The sequence below is a fragment of the Pagrus major genome, chromosome 4 (assembly GCF_040436345.1).
Source record: "Pagrus major chromosome 4, Pma_NU_1.0".
Taxonomy (NCBI): domain Eukaryota; kingdom Metazoa; phylum Chordata; class Actinopteri; order Spariformes; family Sparidae; genus Pagrus; species Pagrus major.
This window is the reverse complement of record NC_133218.1, coordinates 14,564,463-14,591,531: the sequence shown is the minus strand read 5'-3', so window position 1 is coordinate 14,591,531 and position 27,069 is coordinate 14,564,463. Positions and strand designations below refer to the sequence as shown.

Sequence of the window (27,069 nt, the reverse complement as noted above, 5' to 3'; positions counted from 1 at the left end):
GTGTTAATGGTGATACGCTACAACCTCTACAGTTTAATTTAAAGGCATCAAAATGTAACTTCCTGGCAGCTTAGGTCGGACGTCGACTAAAAGTGTCGGTATTTGACGACCTGAAGATGAGACCCAACCAGGAAGTTACAATTTTTTGGTTTTACACTGTACACTTTCCACCCTTTTTTTCAATTTCCCAAAGACACAAAGAACTGATGCAGAGAAAGGAACTGATGAAATCCACACACTGCCTTTAATACTGTACATTTAATACAGATTCCACTTTAAGAGTTTTTTTTTTATAGATGGTCAATGGCAAATCCTTTTTCTGCCTTATGATTTCCATAAGTTAAGAAGCAAATGTAATAGCATATTTCAGTTTGTCTCTTTTGTATTTAAATTACCTTGGAGCAAAATCAAACAGTTTGTAGGTCCCATATAAATAGGAATGATAGAGAAAAAGTGCAAAAACTAAGAATTCCCATTCATTTTAAGAAGCAGAAGTAGTGAGGGCTTATATTGTTTCAATTCCAACTCCTTTAACCTCTGAGTTGAGAGCCACATTTCTTACCATCTCAGCAAAAGAATTAAACAAACACTGTATAACATCCTTTCCACATAAAATTTCCAGTTAAGTTACATTAAAACATGGCGCCATCTCCAGGCTGTAGTGTGTTACTGTCCTGAAGATCCTCCGATGTACCACCTCCTCATACCAAAATGCTAAATTGCTTCCCGAATGACAATGTGAGCTATTCTTCCAATTAGCATAGTTTGAAATCAGAATATTGCAGAAGGATTAAGTGGAAAACTTGAGAGCCTTATTCTAAACCCCCCCTCCCCCTTCCATTTTTCGCAAGCAAACCTAGAAAAAGAGTTTCATAACTTCTCGATTGTTAGATAACAAGAGGTCCTGCATTTGACAGATACGTTTGGGGGCAAATTATCTACAGTTGTTCTCTGATGTTTCAATCCTAACTCAGTTCAATCTCAAAGAGAAGAGGAACCCAGATTCTACCAGATATGAATTTTGATACCTCACCTTTGACAACAATCAGGGTTCTTGTGCTTTAATTTTTATGCAAGATCTCTGGTTGTCAGATGAGTGTGTGTCTGTGTGAGTGTGCATGTGTCCGTCTGACTATTCTTTATCTGGTGTGTGCATGATTGCCAGAACCTCCCGGGTTTGGTGGTTCAGGGCTGACGGCGTTCCCTCTTGGTGAGCAGGTAACACTGAATCGTTCTTAGTCGATCTTTGGCAGGGGCGAACTCTGGCTGCAGCTTCAAAGTAGACTCGTACCAGTGCATAGCTTTCTCAAACTCCTCCTGTCGTCAAGAAACACAACAACCATGTCACCATAAGGACACATGTCTTGACTTTGAACTTAAGTAGCAGTAAGTCAAAGAGGCGGTAGCTGAAAATGTGATGGTAGTCATTACCATTGTTATATAAACGTTGGCAAGGGTAAAGTGGTTCACGACAAAGTGCGGGGCGATTTCTACTGCCATGCGGGCGACTGTAAGAGCGTCCTCCCATATCCGAGCGTTCTGGAAGATGTTGGCCAAGCTGATGAGGGGCACATCCTGGTTCACAATTCAGGAATGGAAAAAAAATTATATTTTGAAAATAATCCTTTATTCAATAGAAGTACCAAATGGGTCTGTCACTACCCGATCTGAGTAGGGCCGGAGCCGGTGGGTCCATCATCACCACAAAGAGCAAGCACATACAGAACTGCAGTATAATTGGAGTATCTGTTAAGTTTGTTTATGATTATGACTACATTTTCCAATGAATATTTCGGATGGTGGCGCGTGGTTGACTGCGTAGCATAGCATATTTTTCAATGTTCATGTTGCTGTTCTTGTGCACTTCCCGTATATAAAGCCCTTTTGAATTGAAAACATGCTATGACAAGTAACCACAACCACATCATAATCAAATCTAACCTAACCCAAATTTCCACTTTCAATTCTTTTGTGAGCTTGTCCAAGTGTTGTTGTGTACCTAACTGTCCAAGACAGAGGTCATACTCAGATCAGGCAGCCACTCACACCGGGTAATGAATGACAGGGTCAATTGTTGGGAACAGCCGATGTCTAACTTGCCTTCATGTGATGGGGAGCGTAGTTGAGGGCCTGTCGAAGGCAGTCGATGGCTCTCTTGCCCTGACCCTTCACCCTCCAGTACAGTGCAGCCATGCTGGATAACACCCATGATGTCTGATTCTGCAGTTTGAAGGGGGATAAATGCACGGTTAAAATCTAATTGGCTGAGTGTTACAGTTAGGTGTTACTATACTAGGGTGTTACTGCTAAAGTATGCACAGCAATGACACTTTCTTCAAATAATTGTTTTTTTCCTGTAGACCTGCAACAGGCTGCATGCTAGTTGCACCTTTATATTTCAGAAGTTTCACTGCAAACGCATTCTAGGCCACAAGGATGATAACTCAGCAAGATCAGGATTGGGCTAGGAATTGCTATAGAAGCTGCCATGAAACTCAGCAGTCTTCTGCACCTTTCATGGCCAAAAAGACATTTCAAAGTTTGAATCCTGTCTCTAATGACTGTGATTATTACATTATCTGGATATCTATATTCAGAAAATCAGAAGAGTTAGACAAGATTGAGCAAACAGACCGTATGAGTTTCAGTACAGAGTTTCATAATGGAGAGCTTCTGTTTTGGAGGTAAGCACTAAGGATAGCTGTGAAAGCAGAGCTTTATCGATTTGTGTTTACACAACTGGACGTGTTTTAACATGTAACTCAATCCTTGCTAATTCACATTCACTACCATTAAAATTAGCATTTTAAAGGGAGTCTATGTAACAATTTGATGCAATTTACATGTATTAATCAGTTTTTATTAGCCATATGTGAGCGGATTGTAACGTGATGTTAAAAAATTGAGACCTTCCTCGTCTCTCATGGTTGCCTATACAATCCTGTGGATGACTTTTTGAAGGTTTGTAATGGTGCTGGACTGTGGATTTCTTTGTAAAGGACTTGGGTCAGATTTTACACGACAGTCCAAAGGATGTGACTATGCATGTTAGTCTACTGCCTCCTCTCAGTGCCTCTCTCTGCTTCGCTAACAAAGACCAACAGTAGCTCACGTTAGTTTAGAAATGGAGTCAGCTTACACAAACTAACAGCGACCTTCACAACACACAAGTTCCACAGCGCTCCTTTAATTGTTATCTGTAGTAAATTGTTGAGTATAGTAGGAACCAAAAACAAATCAGATCTAAACTAAATTAAAACTTCTTTGCTGTTGTACATTCAGGCTATTTTCGAGGTTGTCCAAACATCCATTACGTTAATACAGGAGGATGTGGGAGCCCTTACCTTCTCCAGTACTTTAGCGATGCGTGTGCCCACCTGCTCAAAAGACTGAGGAGAGAACTTATCTTTGCCGAGGTTCTGCAGGACCTGGGTGAATGACAAGTTTTAGTTTCAATGCATTAGGACTGACCTTGATCATCCATTATCTACAGTTGAGCATGTTCTTAAAATCGGCCGATGATTGTCTTGACTGTTGAACCACTTTAGATTGAGACAATAACCTGTACACCCTGCTGGACATGACTTTTTGTGGTTCCCAGTACAAGTTATTACCCTCCTGAAATTTGAATTATCACAAGGTTGCATTAAGCGTCATATAATCCATGCATTATGGAAGTACAGCTGTGGAACTGAAAAAAACATCTTTTCTGTGATCCTGTTGGTTGATATTTTTTGGGTCTAGTGTTAAGGAACAGAAAAGCAGAGTATGTAATCTATGGCTTCTGCCTCCGCTTACCTCACGCAGTTGACTCTCTCCAGTGTAGTGAATGGCGGCACGATTGGCCACCCCTGCCAGGTGGTCGAGGGTGTGCATACTGGCTGCTAGGTTGGCATTGCATAAAGGTTCAGCGGCTGGCTCCTGGAGTGGAGTGGCAAAGTCTATGTGCTCTGTGATACTGAAAAGAGACAGTGAAGAGGAAAGACAAAAACAGTTCAGCTTTGGGTGTTGGAATGCTGTGATGAATTGACATCAATGAGGCAACAAGGTTTTCTTTTTCCTTTTGTTTTCCATTTCTATTCACTCAACAGATATTTCACAGAAACACTTCACATGTTTCTAAGGAATCTTAAATGGATTTGGAATTCTTTTATACTATTTTTTCAAACAAATGACTGTAAGCACAGCTGTTAAAAAAAAAACACATTAGAGCCTTCACACCCAAAACAGTGTGCACTTGGTCAATTCTTCTCTTTGGAACTGACTACACAAAAAAATAAAAAATGTGTCCTTGAATACCGTAAACGTCTTTAACGTCCCTCTGCTCACTCTTCTACATTCTCTACTCATCATGGAGACCTACATACAAGTTATGAAGTGCTGTATAAGGATCCTCTGACCAGCCTAGCAGTCGTGGATGTCTTAGTTTTTCTTTCTCTGTGCTTAAAAGATCTAATAAAATGAATAGATCAGTGACAGTCTTACTCAATGTTCTTAGCAGAAACAGCCAACCAGGTGCTGGCTACAGTGGTGAGGTCGACCCTGCGTGTTCGCTGGCACTCCTCTGGCCCTGGCCAGCCAAGACTTGTGTAGTCCTTCCAGCGACCTGCCCGAAAACACAAAAACCACAACACATCTCGCTCAGCTGGGTCAAGTCCAGGACCTCAGTGCTTTTTTTCATGCTGGTATAAGTAAATAAAATGCAAGTGTGTGTGCGGTACCTGAAGGGCCAGGTGATGGGATAGTTGGCCCGCTTATCTCCAAGACAGAGTGTCCTCCAGGCGGAGACTCCCCGTTCTGGCTGTCATCAGAGCTGGCAACACTGTCTGTCCCATCCACCTTTGCCTTCCTGACCCGCTTTACCTGGAAGGTGATCTGATAAACAGCAAACACCCTGACACATTCTGTTTGGCTATACACACTTCTCACAACAGCTACAAGAAAGAAGAAGAACAAGCAGGTACACTTACCCATTCAGCGCCGTCGTCATCCTCACAGTTTCCAAAGCAGGGCCCACCTCCAGCACGGGCACCCATAACACGGTCATTCTTCAACACTCGGATACCTCGCAGGTCCCCTCGTTTGCCTCCAACATCCAGAGCGCCCTCAAAAGCTCCCATCAGGTCCTCCTTCAGCTGCCACTCCTCCTCCCCTTCTACTCCTCCACCTCCAAATGGGGTGGCCATTTTAGCGGTTGCTGAGGCAGAGGGAGAGGCCTGCTGCTGTCCAGCTGCCTCACCTGACCCGTTACTGTCCAAGATGACCTCTGAAAAGCAGGGATAACAGGTGTGAACACAGGATTAATGAGTGAAGTAAATCAGAGTTGTGATGAGCTACAGAACCAATTAGCAAACAATTTATGTTAGATTTTAACTTTATTTTTAACAGTTTAGAGTTTGATAAATATTTTTTCAGGAAGCAACTGACATATGAGATTTAAGCTGTCAATTTTAAACGGCATGTTGTCAGTCAACTCAAGAAAATGCTATTATACTGTTCGAGGATATTAATGAGTGTATAAACCCCATTCAACTCCAGGACCCAGACTCAGAACAGTGACCATGCTTGCAATCCTTAAAATCAATCAAATTGTAAGTACAAAACAAAGCGTTACTTTAAATTCTTGCATGTTTATGTTGAAAGTAGAAGAAATTTGTGCCGTGTGTGTTTCTTTAACAAACACTCTTCACTCCAGTATACTGGAAAGATTGTTTTGACTGTTTCATATTGCCACTGAAGGTGTCACAAAATCACATTCTTACTCTCAAAGAGCAAGGAGTCCTCAATGGCAGAAATGGCTGGTGCATCCTGTTTCTCTTCGCTGCCGTCCCATTCCTCCAGCTGTATACCAAGGTCCTCCTCAGCCATGCAAGCAGCACCCTCTGGATGTAATGTCATTATAATGTTAGTACACACACAAGTCAGTATGTTCACTTACTTTGAATTAAAGTAATAACCTTCAAATTTTTATCTGTAAATATGGTTCCTATTGCTACTCTGTTACTGACCAATTTAGTGGTTCAAACCAAGGCCGGATCATTTAAGTTTTGCACTAGCTCTTTCCTGGGAACAATTCCCTTCTGAACAGAAAGTGATGCATTTTATATTTGGAGACAAAGCAACTGTGTTTGTTTTTTGGAACAAACAAATCAGTCTTTCAGCTTCTCTCTCTGTACACTCTGCTGACTCCATTCACTGTCTCAATTTACTCTGGCAATGCTTGGATTTTTCAACTTTGAAACTCCTACTATTGCCAGGAAGACATTAGATCTGTGCACAACGCTACTGAATGTCACAATCTTGTAGAAGCCATGGGAGACACACAAAAACAGATGTAGAGGCGCAAGGGACACAATAGATAGTTGGTGTGCAACAGCCAAGTATTTCTTTTTAAAGTCTTATGATGCTACATAGGGCTGAGCGACAAAATCAAATCTGGTAAGATCAGAAAATTACATCCCTGGCTGGTTAATAAGTGCAGGAGGCTCTTAAGACAGTAATGAGAACATACACTGCCATGGATTACACCTCCTAACACAGCAGTATTGCAAGAATGCTATTATTGTTGCAGCCCTGTTTGGCTCTCCTTGTTGCACTGGTATGTTTTTTTGTTGTTTGAGAGGTTTTTTACAATGATTGCCATCATCACAATGTTCAGCTGTGGAGCTATTTCTCAAGTGCAGTTGTTAGCTACTAACTGAGATTCTGAATCTATGTATGATATGCTGTTTTTTCACAACCATTAAACAGAAAGAGACCCCTTTTTTTACTGTTGCAACAACCCCAACATGATCAATCATGTGGGAGGAACTGCATCCAGCTAAGAATTTAACATGAGAAAAGTTGTGTATTTTCTCTGGATAATTCAACCATTTTGACCTGACTTAAGGTGGGTGTGTGTTTTATAAGTGCTTCTGTGACCTCATGTACTCAGCGTGCTTTATGGGAGCAATATTTAGCTTTGCAGAGTAAAATATAGACCGTTCTAAATTTGGCATTAGCTATTTTCTGCAGCCTAAATTATTGAGTGGCAAAATTTCTCCACTTCAAAGCACTTTTCTCTTCACTCCCACTGATATGAATAAAGAAGAAGGTGCAGTCTCTATTCGCATTTAGAGCGCAACATACTACTTATTTTGCACAGCTACTCTAGCAGCTTCAAGGGACAACATGGGGGGGGTTTAGTGCATAACCTGTCTGTAGACTTAGTGCCCAGCTTAACATAGCCAGCTGGTGGAGCTGGACAATATACTGTAGCAAAAAAAACATTTGGTTATTTGTAATGTAATAAAAAACTATCCTGTCACTGAAAATTATTAACTATTTTCAGTGATGAAACTAAATTTCAAATTTAAAGAAGAAGTCACAGGTTTGGCCATATCCCTTAATTATCAAAACAAGTTCTACAATCAGGCAAAACATGGAGAACAATATCTGTAACTGAATTGCACACTATGAATGTGTTGCAGCAAATGAAATTAAGCCAAGGATCTATGGTGTCTTTGAGAATTTGTCTGATAAACAGCTACTTTTGTGCCCCTGCTCCAATTTTTAAAAAGCTTCAGGAAATGATGCTTGTCACTGCTCTGCTCCTTGCATGTTTATTAACTATGGCAAGACTAACCAACAAAGAGGTTTGTGTTGAGGATTCTACAAATGATTAAGCTTCTTGCTCAGTTTAAACACAATCTAATGAAGCAATTAGCCTTTAAAAACCACTAAGAATCTTTAAAAGCTTAACTTAATTTCACCGTAGCTCCCTACCTATGTCCCCAATATCCTAAACTTTACCAAAATTAACACTTTAGTTGCCTGCTATAACAAAATCAAGGATTGTACCAATATAAGTAATCAAATTCTAAGGAATAATCCATTATATATATGAGAGAGAGTCAAATAAGTCTGTGTGTGTGATTCTTTTACCTGAGCAGGGCTGTCGCTGTGACAGATTGTAAAGGAAGGGGTAGAACTGCAGACAACGCAGCAGAGGTAGACTGGTGCGACACTGTTTACAGCCAGCAAGGGATGAGAAGGAAGAGGAGGAGGAAAGGGCCGTCACCAGGATGTGGCGGAACAAGGCCAGAGCACCTGTCACATTGCCCTGGGCCAACTGCAGACTCACCAGGCTGAATAGGGTGTGGGGCTGAAGGAGGAAAGCAAATCAGAACAGGGGAATATTAACTGATGGGTACCATAGGTGGAAACTGATATTCAGGTTTAGCAGATATATTTCATATATATTAACAATCTATAAATTTGTCATCTTGAGTGTCCCTTCTGTAATTGTACTATGTTGATCTACTCTGTACACAAAAGCTTGTTTTTTCGTCTTTTTTTGAAGTTTAAGGGGTTTTCCTCTTTCTTTAATTCTGGTTTCTGGCTTGGTATATCATCAATGTGCATAGTTTACACTTAGGGCAGATATTTAACCTCTACAAATGTTTTTCCAAGGCTTGAGTTGACAACTCATGCTTCATATCTTCCCAGGGTACTCTTTTGTGTTGAAATGTGGAAAATCTGCAGGCCACTGAAGAGGACTAAATCTACATGTTCCTGGAAACACCTTGAGATGATGAGTGCTTTGTGACATGACACGATATACTGCTGGATGCATCCAATCATCAAAAGGTACAGTGAGTGGTCATGAAAAGATGCACTTAGCAATGTTTGGGCATGGCAGGCCACAAAAATGTTATTTTACTGGATTTAAGGGTGGGTATCTTTTGAATAACCAGTATGGCGAGTAATGATTTTGAACAAAGTACACCTTTTTTCCAAACACGTCATATAAAGGCAAGAATGAACTTATATAACCTTGTACTGTTAAAAAAAAAATGCATTTATCCAGCAATTCCAACATTCAAGAGATAACGCCTTCGATCCTTTTTACCACAGTATTCATTTCAGCCTCTAGACTGATCCTCCCACTTAATGTATGAGATATTCAGTGATCCACCTTTAAAGTGGATCTTTGAGTATTCATGCATCACTGTGATTGAATTTAATCAGCTTTGCATACATTCTGTGTGCTGTGATGGCAGAACTGGAAAGGATGACATAAGCACGAGAAGATGAAGATCACTAAACATAGCAGCTGCATGTCTTTGTCAACAAACCAGGTTGCCTAATATAGTGGCCAAAACTATAGCGTGAAAATAATGCAGTGTGTGTGTGAAACTCCCTCCCAAACTCCCTTTACCTCCGATGCATTGACAGCCAATGCTTGTTCCAGTAGTGTTTGTGCTTGGGTGGTCAAGCCGTGGTGTAGCAGCAGGTTAGCAGCGTTGGTGTGGGACAATTGGCGGTGGGAAGGCGGGGCTGAGCTCAACACTTGGCGCAGGCACTGCAGGGCATGGCTGCCATTGCCTTTGGCCCGCCAGAAGAGAGCTGCCTCGTTGTGGACCTGCCAGCGGGGTACAGTGGCCTATATATACACAAACACATTTCTGTTAGCTCTGAAAATGATTTAAGATAGGTTCAGACTACCGCAGCTGTGAGCAATTTAGCACGGTTTCAGTGATTCGTGAACCTGACAACTCTTATTGGTATAGATTTTCCAAGCCGATCCGAATTATCAGTATTGGGGCCAATCATGGCATATGTTAATGGACTGGTATCAGCTCAAGTAAAGCCAGTCAAAAACCGATCCTCTCTTTATTTAAATCTACAGTGTTTTGTCCACATCAGCCTGCTAGTGTTGCACCGCAAATAGTTATTAGCGTGAAGGTAAAAAATTATTTGATTGCACAAGCAGCTGACTCTGTTCTTACACCTGGTTTGGCAAAATTTGATAAGCTTGGATGGTAACAAATGTGTTATCTCTCCTCTCTCTTTCTCATTAGCAAAGAACAGAGTACAAAACATTCAGAAAGCAGCCTTTCATTTTTAGCCAGCTCTGATTGTCACTTTTGCCAGCTAAAATGACAAATGTTTCTAGTGGCAGGTCATATCCGCTGACGCTAATTAATGCTAATTCCATGAGTAAGTAAGATGACAGGCCAAAAAAAACTTGGATACTGTCTGGTTTGTGTGCTCTCTGCAAGCTGGTGTCTGTACTCTGCCAAAGATTGTTTATGAGGTAACATTCAAAGACTCTGTAACACAAGTGTTTTTGTAGTTCCAACAACTCCAACAGTGGGCTACATTTTTGCCAGTTAATTGCCTCACGTCAATTCCAGGAGTCACATTCTCCCAGTTCCAATCTATAATCTAAGCTTTGCTTTGAACAAGGGCCATCAGTATTTGGATCAAGTGGCCCATGAAGTATCTACAGAAGTTATTTCAATGTGTCAGATATATATTTAATCACCAGTTAGAGGTAAATATTGGTATCAGATTGGACTGTGTGTTGGACATACCCGATATTACAATAAAAAAGATACAATAAAAACAGAAAACATGTTGTGTGCCACTCGCTACAGATTTGTGTGGGAGAAAAATATGATTCTCCCAGGACACTCTGTCTTCATACGATAGGAGGTCATAGCGATTCGGAGCTACTGTAGATATGTCTACAGAACAGATGTCTGACGAACCAAGCCAAAGCAAAGCTGACTGTTGTAGTGTAAAACTCGTAAGGAGGCCTTCGATCTATCTATGTTAGCAGACTTACTGTCTGTGACCTAATTTCCTCCTATTTCTCACTTGGCTAGAGGTGAGAAGCTCTGCATTAACCTCCCTTGCTATGTTGTTAAACAGATAACCATGTATGGAAGGGATGCTTCCTGAGCTGGAGATATAATCTGAGCATTTGGGAAGACTTCTCAGGATTATCATGGCATCACTCTGTGCAGACAGATGTGCTGTTATTTTGCTCCTCCTTGCAAGTTTGTATAAACTACTCTAACTTAAGTCATCGGTGTCTAGTCGTCTTCTTATTGTTGCTATGATGACATGGGAGTGAGTAGCCTTCTTACTTGTTTCATAGCCTGAGCTATTCTGGAGCCAATCTGCTCCAGCGTCCATCCTCCACTACGTGATAGCAGTATCTGTAATTACACATAGTAATATTAATCAATGGACATTCTGCTGCACAGTTCCACATAGCATAGACATCACTCACATGTACACAAGCACAGACATACACATAAAGGGCATAGGTATTCTGTAATATACTGCTCATGATTTCTATACATCTCTAATTTTTTCCTGTTCAAATCAGACACACACCTATATAAAAATAAACAGGCAGACAGATACCTGGGAGGCAGAAGAATCTGGCAGCTCCTTTTCCTCCAGAGGCCAGTCTAGTGAGGCAGGCAGGAGGGTTGGGTATGGTTGGGGGACAGGACCACAGTTTGGGAGTTCTACCGTCTGAGGAGGACTGCTGCTCCCATAGAGAAGAGTTGCCACTGGGCTGAACGTACACAACATAAGACATATTTCACTCAAATAATTTTACTGTGGTAAGTTTTGATAAATAATGTGACTCTCGAGACACAAGCTATAACTTTTCTCATTTAGATGTACTCTTTGTCCAGGAATGTGTAACAACCTGAGGCCCTGTGTTTCAGGTGAAAGGTAGTAGGTTGGCAGCAGGTGGGCAGGGGGGACACTTGGGTACTCATGGGCACAGTCACTCCTCTGAGGCCACAACATCTTCTGTACGTCCTAAAGCAAAAACACACTTTGCTCTCATTCTCCAACAATTGCATGGTTGAATAATCATAAACTCAAAATCAAACTGAAATGTATTTTAGCATGTAAATAATTACACGAACAATTTGGAAAAAACAAACAAGAATTAAAATTAATGCCAACAAAGCAGTACAATAGAAAACAATGCGACGGAGACTTTTTCAATTGACCGAGCTACAGCTTATTGCACCTATACTTTTTACAAAAAAATAATCAGTACCTTTAGAAATTTGGTAATCTTATGCTTCTAATGGGAAACAATTTCAGAAGTCTAAAAGACCAGCAAACTTTTTCATATATTTTTTGGTCTGTCTTCAAATTCATATGCAAGACAAAATGTGATCCAACATTTTTTCTGCAGGATCATAACATTGTTTGACAGGTCTAGGGCAGTCTCTGAATTTTGATGAGTGTGCATCAGCATTGCAGAGGTATCATTTGTACTTTTGATTTTAATTTAATAGAGTTCTCCGCAGTCACTGGGCTCACCTGCAAAAAATTGATTCTAACATAAACAAAGACAAATTCAGATGTAGTTCTGTCTTGCCTGTGTGTAATCCTGATGGCTGCCCCAGAGGGCAGCAGCAGGGTCTTGGTCTCCAGACACAGAGGGATGGAGCGGGGGGCTGGCTGATGTCTGGTTTGAGTTGCGCTCTGACACAAGTGCCACACTGGATGCCACCGATACCTCCTCCCCAAACTATAAACAGACATTAAGACAGAAAACAGAAAGAACTAAGAAAACAGAAACTGTCACTGGTTGTGTTTGCCTTTTTGTTTGCTTCCATTGATAAATATCCACTGAAACTTGCACAACAGACACGTTCTTTTCACTGTTAAATAGAATTTGTGTGGTCACCAATTAAATTCTATATTAAAGGAAAAAAATAACTGGGCTAATGAACACCCTCCTTCCTAGCCCTTACGTTCACCGTTATATCTCAAAAGACTCACTTGGACAAACTGGACATGTTCAAACAGATCACCACGGTGATAACGCACAGGCAGGTCAAAGGGGCAGTAGAGGCTGCGCTGCTGCTGACCCAGCCGACACATCTGATGGTTCCCTGGAGCATACATGACACAATATTCAGGTGCCGATTTACTTTTTCTACCAAATCAAGGCACAATATGTAGAAATGTGTGTGACTGTCAAAGCTAGATTAATGATCTTTTGGCTTGCTTTGTCATGCCTCAAATAATTTCCCTACAATCACATTTATCTCGACTCCAAAACACTATGAAGTTTTACCCTTTTCAATGAAATGTATCACTTTACTGCAGGGCACATATCACTTATTATTTCATAATTAATAATATCTGAAATGATCTGGTTAAAGCAATTAGCTTTTATTGAGTTAAGAATGGAATATACTCTATGCAAAATCCACAAAGTAATATATGCCTTGCACACATCAGGAGTGTGTTATCAGCTCCATGTTCGTGGCATCTTACCAAGTTGGGCTTCCTTGGCCATCTGGGTCTCATGGATAATGTTGCGCAGGATCTGTTCTTCCTGCAGCAGCTTGTATTTGTCCAGTGCCTCCTGCTGGTGAAGGTAGTGGTCATGCTGCTTCTGGTACTCCTTCAGCTCATTCAGTGTCCTCTGCAGGGATCTACAAATATATTAAACGAGGGAAAAAAATACAACACAGTTAGCGTAAATAAATAGCAGGGAACCACAGCATATTACATTAAATTGTTTCACTCGTAAATACCAGTCACCTAAAGGTGCTTTAAAATGCCTTCCAGCTTAAAAGCTACTTTGTAAAGAACAGCTGTGATCTTAAATATGAGTTCAGCTCTATAGTTGTTTTGTTCTCAAGGCATTTTTAAACGGAATTTGAAAGGGAGAAGAGGAAAAAATAAATATATGAATGCTTTCTGAGACAGCCTAACCCTGAATCAAATGTGTTGTATGGTAATCTGATTAGTTGTTGGTTTGTAACTGTTGGTGCATCACAGTTGCATTTAATGGGAAATGTTTGGAAATGTCTTCTTTCTTATCACAGTTATTTACAGTATTTCATAATTCTGTGGAAACGACTGCAGTACTAAGACGTACATACGAGTGCTTGCCTACCTATGCTGAGCTTCCAGACGCTGCTCCAACTTTTGCTGACAGAGCACAGCATGTTTCCTCCTCAGGGCCTGCTCGAAGCCTGGCTGGGCCTGCAGTGCCTGCTCATAACACAGCACTGAGTGGTTGTATTCCCCAAGCATCTAGTCAGACAGCGATAGGAGAGGAGACAGAGAAACCATGGATATAGAAGAGGTCAAACACTGATTTATTTAATGTAGAAAACAGATGCTGTGACAAAAAATAGAAAAAAAGCAGCAGCAGGAGCAATAGCTGTGATACTGTGAACTAAACAGTTAACAGCCTAGTAAATGGTTAACCAGATAGTAAGTATGTGGCTCTGATACACAGGTCTCTATTGCAGTGGAATGTTTTCTCTTTAACTTACAGCATAAATGTTGCCTAAGGTGTAGTGGCTGGTGAACAAATCAGAGGTAAGGTCCAGGGCAGCGTGGGCAAGAATAGCAGCATCTGCTGAGAAGTGCGCACGGTGGAGGATGTTGGCCATGTTGACCAGGGCTACATCCTTCTGCTGCCTACAAGTACAATGCACACACACACAGTGTGAGAATGTGAACACCTGTGAACAGTCTCATGTGATAAACAGCATACTACTGCAGTGGCCCTCCGAGAAGCCTGACAGTACCTTGGGGAGAAATGTAAAGCACGCACTACACAGTCCACGGCCTTCTGAGGCTCATTCTTCATACGCCAGTAAAATGACGCCATGTTGTACAGCACCCAGGATGATGAGTTCTGGAACACACAAACATTAACACATGCACACATGCACTTTTAAACAACTTAATCAAAAGGACTAACTGCTGACTGTTAGCTCTTAGTTTTCCCAACATAGTTCTGTTGAATTTACAATGGATCTTAGTCACATGCCTGTTTGTGCTGACTAGATTCTCTGAATGTGTCTGGGCTTGTGCTGACAATGACTATTCCTTCAGTATCTTGATGTCATTAAACCACTTACAAAACTACAGATTTTCTGATGTTGACTGTCCGACTGAAAGAAAGGCAGATAATTACATACACACACTTTGTTTTAACAATGCAGGTCTGCTCCCAATTAGCAGATATTTTTGTATTTTCCATTTCTACAGAAGAAAAAAAATCTGAATCTAATAAATGCCAAAATGCTTTCTTCCAATATCTGCAAAGAGGGAAAGAAATGTCTTGAATATTTGTGCAGTTTAGTGAGGTGAGTTGTACAGGCAGCTCTTACCCTCATTAGCCCTTGATGGATGCGATGGCCCACCTCATCAACACTGCGGCCCAGCTTATTAGACAACGAACTAAAAATTGGATCCTCCTTAGAAAGCAGTGGGGAGGTCAAGTTTGCTCTCTCTTGCACACCCTGAACAGACAGAAAGAACGGGTCACTCACTTGTAATTTTAGTATGTGACCAGGCAAACACAAAGGCTACATCTCTTTTGTAATAAGAATTCACAAAAGATCTTAACTGACAGAAAGGCTAAATTAAATTGTTTAATAACAAGACAAACAGCATACAAACTTCCAACACTGACAGCTTAAATGTCTCTGAAACTATATACAAATGAATATGTCGTGCTGGTGAACACCCACTGGACTCCAGCCTGATAAGGCAAGTAAGGACAATAAATGGAATACTGAATGAAATGTAGGGGACTTAAAAAACCACTGTCCTTTAATCTTTACCCAAGGGCCTCATTTATAAATAGGCTATTGGACATGAATCCAACCTTAAGACAAAATCAAGCTGTTCTCGAGATCCAGAGACACATATTAAAGTGGTTTACATATCCCCACAGCACAATTTTTTATTGCTAAAAAGGACCATAAATAAATGTGTTGGTATCTGGCCAAATGAAAAACATATCTTCAAATATCACACAAACAACTTTGTTTAAAAAAACAGCATCAAAAGCCTGGCTGTTTATACAGAAACAAAACCAGCTTTGCTCTAAGCTGTAACATGAGAACTATTGAAGTAATTTTCTTATTAGTTCTGAACTACTGAGATGTAATTTATTGACATGCAGCTGCCTCCATTCTCTTTATATATTACTTCCAATTAAGTTTAGGGTCATTACTAAGATAATTACAATACTCACAACTACATTTTATTTAATAAGGTTGGTTGGGCTTCCCAGTTTATATTTATACATCTGCAAAGTCTTTGGCAGAAAATGTCCTGTTTAAATAACATTTTTGGTGCTCTTAAACTTTAACTGACTAGCTGATGCTTCAGTAACCTCGTACCAGAACTTCTCGATTAAGAGCTTTTCTTCTTTTTCAACCTGAATGTTGGAAAAATCTGCAAAGCCACCGACAAATCTAACATTTTTATCCATACTGCAAGACCTCTCTTGAGAATTATCCTTGACTACAGCTAATGAGTTTCAAATTAACAAATTTGAGAATGGATAGTATTTTTATTAATACAGTTACCGCACACATCTACAGCAACCCCCCTCTCAACATTAAAGCAACTTAGATGGTACTCATTATCATGAGTCATTCACATCTAGTTCCATTCTGCACAAATTATTGGAAGATTTGACCTCTACTCACCCTGAGATGCTGGAAAGCATGGATACTATAAGGTAGTTCAAACACTTTCGCACAGTCAGGCTTTTCTAGATCTGGGGGCATAGCTGACCGGGAGTCCACATAATCTTCAGGGCTATGGGAGGAGAGGAGAAAAATCATGAGACAATTTCATCATTAAAGAGACACTCTTTTTAGGTTAATACACCTTGTCAGAAGATAGCTCCATGTTTTGGCTATGTAAGATTTAAATGGTGCCCTAACCACTTTTAGAAAAAGCACTGTGGAGATAGCAGCAACGCTGGTAGTGACATGTTTTATTGATGAAGGCTTACCTGATGTCTTTGCTTTCCAAAGAGATATAAGTACCATCATACAGGTCCAGGTCTCCCAGTGGTACCTTAGCCATGACACAGTCTGGATCCTCTTTGTAGTGTCTCTGCTCCAGCCCTGTGTCTCTGTCCTCATTCTCCTCAATATGAATCTTCTGTGCCACGAGCTGCTTCTGCTCAACAATGACCGGGACAAACAAACAGTGAGGACTCGTAAACACAAAAAAAATGGACAGCTGTCATGACCAGTGCAGTAACTCTAAGCAATGAATGAAGTAGTGCCAGAGTGCTCTTTCCCCCCACAGAACCGGATACTGGTACTTCTTTTCTGCACAAATTAAAATGAATCTAAAGGGTTGGAATCCAAAGATAAACACACAATGACAAAATACATATTTGCACAGGATACTGTCAAAATGAAACCCACACACCTCCAGCTTCTTGAGGTAGTTAACGCGAGCATCTTGCCTCATGAAGATCACAACGTCATGTGGATGCTTCAGATTCAAAGGTGAGTGAACCTGGAACAAAAACAGTGCGTTAACCAGCGGGTTAATCTAAGGATATAATAGTATATTGCAATTATATTGAGTCATGTTAAAAATTGTCTATCCAATTCTAATTCAAAATGTGCAAAATCAGCTTTTCAGAACCCCAAAGCCTGTCACATAAACACGGTCTTTTCCTCTATCTACATAGGAGGGGACTGTTTGCTGGTATGTGCCTCCATAAATCGTTAACGTTATCTCTGGTACATTGATGAGCAGTTTCCAATGCGGATGTTGACATGGGCCTGAAATACTTTGGTCATCTTGACCTCAAACACCTCGCGATAACGTCACTTTTAAGGTAGGGTTAGCTCGTGTATGCTAACCGATTTAGCCAAACAAAACGTATTTTGTTGTTTCTTTCGCGCTGAATGCTACCTTAACAAAGCTGGCAAACGAATTTCGTTGAGTTCAGATAAAGTGCTAGAATAACATTCACAAACCACGTACCAAAACGTTACCATTAATGCTAACAAAAATAGCTTTACATGCTAGCCACCTAACGTAAGCGTTAGCAGGTCAATGAGCTAACATTAACTGTCATACTTGTTGTTGGATTTTCCCATCCTCTGTGACAACCCAATGGGTCGTAGCTCCTCCGGAGTCCACTATAAGTATGCAAAGAAGGATGAAAAGCTTCCCCTGAAATGACGGTTTTCGCGAATAGTTGACACGACAGGGCAAAGACTCAGGACAGATTTTCCTGAGGTCCGCCATTTTTCTGTCTCAGTTTTGCTCTGTGGCAGCTGTTACCAGCCTCCGGCCAGGCGGCGGCGCTCGCGTCCGCATCTGTCGACAAGTGAACGCATCATCTCTGATGACGTTTGGACCGAAAAAACAGGAAATTCTGTAGAAACGAAAAGTTCGAGACGTTTTGAAATCAAAAGGTAAGTACAAGATAAGAATGATACCTGCATTCACTCATACAGTCACTACTTTACTGCCTCTGTTGCTGGTGAGGACGTGTGTGTGCTGCCTTCTGTTTAGGTCAGTATCTGTCTTTTACCCGCTTTTTATCAGTCAGGCTGCAAAAGTTCCGCATCCAAGGGCATGACTGGTCCACCAAGTGACAACACTGCCAGCGCTGTTTGTTCTATGCTGGGGTTTATCTTTACTTATATGTTATGAAATAATTTGTGACGCCTTCTTAGTGTTAAAGTTAGTTAGAGTTCAGTGAAGGTACAACTTTAGTTATAGCTACGTTACTGCTACGTTAATACCTTACAGGGTACTTCCCATGTAGCTAGGTGTAGCTTCACCTCATTTCACAGTTTCGACACATGACATCCACTGTGTATCTCGCAGTCTTAAATGACTGGATGACAGTAAGTCAGTAAATTAGACATAGATGTGATGTTTTAGTTCCGTTGCAGTCATCCAGTTAACATACTTGAATGAGTATAGCTGCACTGTGATCGTGTTGATATTATTTTGTGTGTTAAGCTACAAATCCACTAATATATTCATAGAAGGAGGTGCCTTAACAAGAAAACTATGTTCAAGTCAAGTTTATGGTTCAAGATTCAGGATTATATTGGCATTAAGTTGATGGGAATTCATTTTTAGTGACCTTACATTGAACAAAAATCAAAACAGAAACCGCAAGACGTCACATGTCCTCATCTCACTCAGATTAAAACCTGAAAAATGACTGTAAGGGTAAAGGTTTGGAGAAGAAAAACTAAAAATTTTAATATTAATAATACAAATTCAGAAATATTTATTTTGTCCATAACTGAATAAACAAGTTGTTCTCAGAGGAAAATAAGGTACCCAGAACACTGTTTGAAGCTAGAAAGGTGGCAGGGTCCGCCACACATAAACACAGTAAAACAGTATGAAATTGTGTTGTCCTTTAAGGTAAAGGTTTGATTATTCAGTCATGAAAACGAAGAGTTTGTTTATTTAGTTTGTTTAGGCATAGAAAATCAGTCAGTACAGATCTTTCTCCTCTGATTAAAATGTATTCCCCAAAACGACATATTGCAGCTTTAACAGTATTATTCATAAAAACTAACAGGAAAATAAAACAATCATTATACAGCCGGAATGATTGGTCGATTGGCAAAAAAATGTTACTTTTCAAGCGAAAATGTCACACATTCCCTGAACTGAAGCAATTTGAAGACATCACATTGGGTTTTAGAAAATTGTGATGGACATTTTAAACTATTCTCTGCTAATTTAAAGACCAAATGATGATTCAATTATTTAAAACACAAATATACTGATTATTCAATAATGAAAATACTTTTTAGCATCCTTGAATGCTTTTAGCGCAATATGTTATGTACTATTGTGTATTACACACAATACATACAGTACCTTATAGTAGAGGATAATAACACCTCTGTTGTTTTAAGTTACAGAAGGTGTCTCTTGATAAGTGCTGTAACATGACCTAGCTGTCCTAGGTCTAATATAATGTTGTATAGAAGAGAGGAAGTTGAAAAGATAGAAAATCCTGTGTCTACTTTTCTGTAGCCTAATGGTGTAAATTTCAGCAAGGGATGATTGCTGACCTGTGATTATTTTATGCAGTTTTGTCCAGCTGTTTCCTTAAGTTTAGCTATTGCCAAACCACACAGTTATTACTTGATACCATCATAGGAAAATGACTTCATACCATCCCTTTATTAATGTCATGTCGTAAATATGAAAGTCTTTGCTGAGCGTTCTATGATACTGTTAAATATCCAGCTTTGAGAGAGGAAATAGTCGCTGATGCCAACTTGGAAAAATAATGAATATGTCCCACTCTCCACAGATGGCTTGCTTTGACAGCAGTAAGGGGAGTCTGGAGGAGAACAGCTATGAAGGAGCTGTTGGTGGAGAGCTGTCCGGCTGTGCATTGGCAATGCAGGAAAAAGAACGGGAGTCCCTTCTCAGCCCTTCAGAGAGCCCTGGCACCTACATCAGCAGCACCTCTGCTAGTTTTCAAGCTGCTGTCCCTCCCCAGGGCTATGATGTGGAGTTTGACCCACCTCTCGAGAGTAAATATGAGTGCCCTATCTGTCTCATGGCTTTGAGGAATGCCATTCAAACACCCTGCGGTCACCGATTCTGCAAGAACTGCATCGAGAAATCCATTCGGTATGCTTTTGTGCAGCTCTCTAGATAACACTGAATGCTAAATCAGGTCTATTATGCATTTGTTACCAGCTTCATGGCATTAATTCTTGATTATTAACAGAACAATCTGTCAATTACTGAGTAATAATTAAAGATAAATGTCATCTAGTTACAGTATGCATCTGAATTATGCAATATTTTCACTGACACTAGCTTTCCTGCTCTATGTTCAGTAAAAATCATTGCTGTTCTCCCACTTGCAAAACAGTGATACAGGACAAAGGTGCCCTGTGGACAATGAAATGCTGTCAGAGGACCAGCTGTTTCCTGATAACTTTGCCAAACGTGAAATTCTGTCACTAACTGTTCGATGTCCCAACTCTGGCTGTGCTGACAAAATGGAGCTCCGACATTTAGAGGTGAGAAAATTTTAGTGAGTGAGTGACGTATCTGATTTTGAATGCAGGGCAAGCAAGAACATGAAAACAAGGAACTGAAATGACCTTTGGTTGCTTAATAAGATTCATGATATTCAGATCATTGTGATATTTGAGATTATACTTAATAGACTATAAAATATTTAAAAAACTTGTAACTGTGATCATTTATGGTTGATCCATCACTGTCATTGAAAATAAAGTCTTCAACAACTTGTATGCATACTTAGATTCCTGGAGGACATGTCCTAGTTCATGTTAAGATTGCATCATAGTTTCAATGTTCAGCATAGTTCTGTGATTGTAGTGCAACAAATAAAGATCTCCATCAATATGTGAATGAGGAAGGAAGTAAAGTTTATTTAATATAGCACCTGTCACAGAGCAAGATCACAAAGTGCTTCACAAGTAAAACATTTTTAAAAAATAAGACAAAGACTGTACACAGAACAAGCAAGAGGCCAGAAGCAACAACCGATCTTAAAGAAAACACAAAAAATCACAATAATAGACACAAACTAGGAGAAACAAAGGCCAGTTTGAATAAAAAGGACTTTAAAAGAAAACTGGCAACAAATAAGTTACTGGCAGCACAGCATTCCTCTTCTCTGTCAACACCACCAGAGTCAGCACAGGCTGTTCCTTCTGACTGTCCCTCATACTGTTGGCTCCTAATCAAGGAAGGATTAGTTCTGAGTGACACATGTTGGAATCCTGATAATGCCAGTACACCTAAAGAGATTGTTTGTTAACGATCCTTCTGGAGGCATGATGAACATCTCATGCACTCACTACTGTCCACTAAAGCATGATGAGGAATTAAGGGAGCTTTCTATGTGTCTATATAAAAAAAATATGTTAGGTGTCAAGTTAATAATAGCATCTTCCTCTGGTGTGAACGATGAAATTGTTTACTGTGAACCACTGTTGTCCTGCTACACAATAACATTAACTGCATTGTGTCAACATATTGTTTACCTTCCAGAATCATTTGGCTTACTGTCAGTTTGCCACTGTGCCTTGCCCACAATGCCAACAGTCTGTGAGGAAGAGCCACCTAGAGGAGCACACAACTGTTGAGTGCCAAAGGAGACCTGAGTCGTGCCCAGATTGTGTGGCAACCTTTGTTTTTGAGGAGAGAGAGGTAATGTGGACTCGCTTATGTAATTGCTCCTGTTGCTTTTTCCAGAATATTTCTCATAGGAGAATTACACAGCTGCATTGTGAATCAGTGAGGATTAGTCTCCTTACAGTCTGGTTTCGGTTGCTCCCTCAGCTCCATGAACAACAGTGTCCCTTTGCCAGCGTGACATGCCAGTACTGTGAGATGGATCTGATCAGAGACCAGGTGGGTGATAGAATGTCTACTGTGAATTAGGCCTCAGATAAATTAAAATGTTTTTCAGTTGAGAATTGTTATTTATTTAAGCTAACTTCTGTCAACATTAACTTCTCTTTTGTTTTAACAATGGGGAACCATTCCACACTCAGTCGCACGCACAACACATTTCACAGTTAATGTAGGCCACCACCGTTTCTTCTGTGGCAAATGCAAAAAAAAAAAGATCTTTGAAAGGTTTTTTTTCTTTTTTGAGGAAGTGAGTTATTTCCCTCTTTACTACTGTCCACAATTAAACAGTCATAACTGAGATGTTGAAATCCTGATTTGAATACATTTGTAATTTGTGAATGAAGCGAAGCTGATGATGATTTTGTTTCAGATGGAATCTCATTGTGATACAGATTGTCCAAAAGCACCCATTGCCTGTAACTTTAGCACCTTTGGATGTAAGGAACGGGTAGGTAATCAAATGCAAAGTTTCTTGCGTTACAAATCTTCCACACATTACTGAAATAAACATAATTGAGAACTTGGTTTTGTTTCACAACTATTCGTCGTGTCAGCCCTGCAGATCATGTGTCACAAAGAAAAAATTGTTTGCCTCTGCAGATGCAGCGCCACAACCTGGCTCAGCACATGCAGGAGTTCACGCAGATGCATATGCGCTACATGGCGGAGTTCTTGCGTGGCCTTTCCCTCAATGGCACCACACCCAAATCCCTGTGGGCGCAAGGACCTTCTGTTTCCGCTGACGATCAAGGAGCGGCAGCATCAGTACCAGCTTGTAGTGGACCCAGAGGAGCTGCGAGCTGCAGCGGCAACAACTGTGCCCCAAGTCAGCCTAACGAGGAGATGCAGAGGCTCAGGGAGATGGATGGACGATTGGTAAAGCAAGATCACCAGCTGCGTGAGGTCATCATTTTAAAGGAAACACAGGTAAAGGATGCAATGCATGTGTAATCACAGGACCTGTGATCACAAATGTTGTCTTTGTAATGACAACATGTCCCCGTCATGTCTTTGATCTCTTTCATACACGTCAGACAGGGCAGAAATCGAATGTGAAGTTCCAGCACATCGGTGACTCTAACTTAGTTATTAGATTGTAATTATCTTGTCACATTAACGATTTAATGCAGAGTGAGTTGGTAGCTTTGAAAAGACCAGGACATACCAAAGAGTCAAGCGTCATACTTGTGTGGTACTCGGTGGCTCAATGGTTGCACATAAAGGGATACTTTAAGTTGTTTAGTTTTTTCATCAGACTCTATTCATTTCGGAAAGTGTGAATAAAGAGAAGAAAGGGTGATTTGAAACGTACTTTGTAGACAAATATAGCTGTAGTTAAAAAAAAAGTGTTGTAGCCTAGCCATCATTAGATCTTAGAGGTATAAGCCAAAATATGTGTCTTCAATTTCCACTTCCTGATGGTTGAATAGTTCAGTCAGGGCCACTTTAGTAAACAAAATTAAATGCCCATTTGCAGTAAGTTATATTTGGCAGTATGGCTCTTCCACATGCATACATGGGAAGCCTATAATAGGAAGAGCAGCAGCAAAGACCCCCTGCAGGGTGCAGAAAAGAGCAGGCATCAGTGACAAAAGAAGTGACTTTAATTAAGGCAGACACAGCATGAAAAGGAGGAGGTGGTGTGAAGGTCGGTTGCAAAGCAGCTTGCAGAGGAAGCAGCGAGAGTAGGCAGGCGAAAGCAGCGAATAACGCGCCTTGTGCAAGATCATCAGCTGATGTGATGTAGCTTTAAGATCAGCTGTTATCAGCTGATGTAGCTGGGATTGTGAGCTGAGCATGACTTCCGTGGCCTGCCTGAACTTACCTTATGCTTCATTCATGTTGTCTTTCTGTTTGAGCACAAACAGTTTAGATCTTGTCATTACGCTTTTCAATGGTGTGTCTACACAGAAGGCATTTCAGCTGCATTTTTAGACATCGGGCTCACACGTATCTGACATAACAGATCCACTTCTATTTTAATTAATACATTGTAGCTACAGTATTTATATATTGGAGCACTGCCAAAATGTGGTTGACCCGCAACCTGAACGCAGCCTGTGTAGACACAAATAGAGCACTGAGGCTGTTGGTGCTTTGCGAAGTTGCTGCTCACACTGCTCCTGTGTGAACATCGTGTAAGCCTTTATCAATTCAAATTATTGTCCCATCTCTTCCACAGGCTGGCCAGCTTGCAGAACTTAGACGTAGGGTTTCGATTCTAGAGGAGACAGTGAAGGAGCTGGAGTCCCAGCAGTGTCACGGTATCTTCATCTGGCGCCTCAAAGGTTTCTCTATGCACCTGCGGAACCAAGAAGCAGGTCAGCCAGTGGTTGAGCACAGCCCCGGCTTCTACACAGGTCGTCCGGGCTATAAGCTGTGCCTACGCTTACACCTGCAGACCCCCAATGCCCCGCGCTGCTCCAACTTTATCTCCCTCTTCGTCCACACCATGCAAGGAGCTTTTGATGGGCAGCTGACCTGGCCGTTCCAGGGCACCATCCGCCTTTCCATCCTAGACCAGGGCCCTGAAGGTCAGCACCACACCGAAGTGATGGAGACTAAACCAGATCTGCAAGCCTTCCAGAAGCCCACCATCCAGCGCAACCCCAAAGGATTCGGCTACGTCACCTTTCTGCATCTGCATCAGCTGAGTCAGAGATCCTTTGTTAAAGATGATACTCTACTTATCCGCTGTGAGGTGACTCCACGTTTTGACAATATGGTTCACCGTGAGGGACCACCAGTGCAGCCTAGAGGACCTGAGGCCTCAGTTTCAAGGGACTAAAGTCAAAATCATATCTACTGGATCAACATTTTGCTGAGATGTCAGTTCAGTACATCACCCTGTATAAGTCATCGACAACAGGAGGAGGAAAATTGATGTGCTTGCAAGTATGCTAGTATTTATTTGTTTGCCTACTTTTTGTTTCAATAAATATATACAATAAAATCCTTTTAGTTAGTTAGTTTTTAAAAGTATGTACTCACACATGGTACCAACATTCAGCAAGCCTCATAAGTTCAAAGTCTGTATATTGTACAATAGTCAATAATACTTAATCAGCTCAATATCACCAGTTTTAAAATGTACACTTACTGCCTGCAGACCAAATGTTACTAAAGACTTTGCTCTCTTGGTCTGGTTGCTGGACACCGCACTGAATGTTAAAGATCCCCTGTGGAGTTTTTGATCACTGGTGGAACCGTGGAGCTTTTTGACAGAGGCAGAGCCACATAGTGTAGTTTTTACCATATCCTCTCCTAGCACGCATACAAGGATTTAAATGTATGCACAGTGGCATGTGAGTCACGTCATACACACTCTACTACTGCACAGGACAAGACTGACATTGGAGTTGAGACTGAAGTGCCTGGGTCCCGAAAGACATTTTCCTGTACCAAATAATAGAAAATAAATTACTGTAAAACAATAAAGAAGTGCCATGAAAACTCTGAAACTACTTTTCTTAGGGCTCCACGTTGCAACTATTTTGGTCGCACATCCACCCAAAAATCTATCAAATGCAACTTAATATTTTCATAACGCAGCAGTCAGAGCAAAGAAATAAGTCTGGCCATGTCAAACAAAAGGAGGGTTATATACGGTAACATCACTTTGTTTCTTTGTATTGTACAGAATATTTGGTGGCGCTAATATGGCAAGCAACCTCCAACAAAAGGTGAAGAAGAAGACTACTAGTTCATGTATGTATGGATATTTGGAAGCAATGCAAGTTTCAAAATACTCAAAGGAATACTCAAGGAAATGCGTTCAACACATTTGTTCAACCTCAAGGATACATTCAGTATATTCTGATTGGAAGCTGACTGTAAACATAACTGTGTTTACACTTAAACTCCACATGGTACCTTTTAATTAAGGTCATTGTAAGGAATGGGAAGAGCAAAACTGACATTAATATGCTCTCCAAATTCAATATTTCACACTCTACTGTTTATCTGGTTTCATTATCACTGTGGATCTTTAACATAACACATTACAGCTGTGCAGATTTGTCACTACACTGCTCATTTTGCTTTTAATAGAACTTCTGGTGCCTTTCACACAAATTCCTGCCTAATGTGATGTGGAAAAATGTTTTCAAGAGTAGACATAAATCCATCATCATGGGTCAGGGTCTTAACTTTAAAACCATATCACCTGTAAAGCCTTTACATAATGTAATAATTAATATATTGTATTTTTTTGTTCCCCATCTGTAACATTTATTCATTGTTATGATGCCATGTAGAGTGAGCTGACTGTGTTGTTTGTGCTGTGTCAGTGTTGTTTGTCATGGATCACAGCATATGATCCCATACTGATGAGAATAGCTGTAAACTTAGTTAATCTCATGTAATGTCTTAAACTGACTTAGACCATAGATAAAAAAAAAAAAAACATCTACTCAGTTTTATGTCTGTATTTTTTCCCTTTTAAACCAATGAACCACAATTTCTCCTATCCATGTGTGTCTTTGGCAAATGTTTGCTGGCTTTTGCTGGACTGAAGGAACATATTCCCATAAGAAAGAAACAGAGTAAAAGCATTTTAGGAAAGTTTTACAACTACAGGAGGCTGTAGAAGTACTAATAATGCATCCTGAAATGCTGAAACTCATTTTGTGAGATCATTTTGATATGATAATCCTTTCTTGATCCCCAGTGGGAAGTGTTGCAGTAGCACAAAGACAAAGTAGCAAGTAGAAAAAGTAAGCGCAAATACAAATTTAAATAGGATAGATAAAGAAAAATATACATAAAATGAAATAAAGATAGGAGGTAACTGCAGTTGTTAAAAATGGCAAATTAAAGTGGCAACTGTTGACATGGTGTGATTGCTAGCAGAAATGTAAGTAAACAGCAGGGTACAGTATAACAAGTACGATATGAGTGAGAGTGTCACAGTTCTGAGTTTGGCAGGTGCTGTGGGGTCTCTGTGTTTGTTTGGGGGTGGGGGTTGTGCTGTCGTTGTAGAGTCTGATGGCGGTGGGTACAAAGGAGCGCCTGAAGCGTTCAGGTTTGCACCTGGGTGGGATCATTGAATAAATATTTTAAAACTCAAAA

The 27,069-nt window shown here is 40.5% G+C and overlaps 2 protein-coding genes across 3 annotated transcripts; one reads left to right on the top strand and one right to left on the bottom strand.

The window, feature by feature from the left end:
• Nucleotides 1–222: 222 nt before the first annotated feature.
• On the bottom strand, nt 223–17,869 carry ttc17 (tetratricopeptide repeat domain 17). Its single transcript, XM_073464010.1, has 25 exons — nt 17,686–17,869; nt 17,023–17,112; nt 16,595–16,764; nt 16,284–16,395; nt 14,952–15,083; nt 14,364–14,473; nt 14,106–14,253; nt 13,721–13,860; nt 13,093–13,253; nt 12,592–12,704; nt 12,185–12,337; nt 11,495–11,610; nt 11,200–11,356; nt 10,917–10,988; nt 9,200–9,424; nt 7,924–8,143; nt 5,763–5,882; nt 4,971–5,266; nt 4,722–4,875; nt 4,486–4,606; nt 3,799–3,958; nt 3,345–3,428; nt 2,101–2,220; nt 1,432–1,575; nt 223–1,317 (listed from the first exon to the last, which is right to left on the bottom strand). Exons 1-25 carry the CDS (start codon nt 17,854–17,856, stop codon nt 1,186–1,188), a joined length of 3,621 nt encoding a protein of 1,206 aa, XP_073320111.1. The 5' UTR covers nt 17,857–17,869; the 3' UTR covers nt 223–1,185.
• An 86-nt stretch (nt 17,870–17,955) lies between these two features.
• traf6 (TNF receptor-associated factor 6) lies at nt 17,956–26,403 on the top strand. 2 transcript variants are annotated; one of them, XM_073464011.1, is made up of 8 exons: nt 17,956–18,026; nt 19,907–20,232; nt 20,480–20,630; nt 21,634–21,792; nt 21,925–21,996; nt 22,370–22,447; nt 22,600–22,926; nt 24,182–26,403. In XM_073464011.1, exons 2-8 carry the CDS (start codon nt 19,907–19,909, stop codon nt 24,785–24,787), a joined length of 1,719 nt encoding a protein of 572 aa, XP_073320112.1. In that variant the 5' UTR covers nt 17,956–18,026; the 3' UTR covers nt 24,788–26,403. The 2 variants fall into 2 exon arrangements, with proteins under 2 accessions (XP_073320112.1, XP_073320113.1); XM_073464012.1 differs by lacking the exon at nt 17,956–18,026 and adding an exon at nt 18,086–18,126 and having other exon boundaries at nt 24,182–26,401.
• Nucleotides 26,404–27,069: the final 666 nt, after the last annotated feature.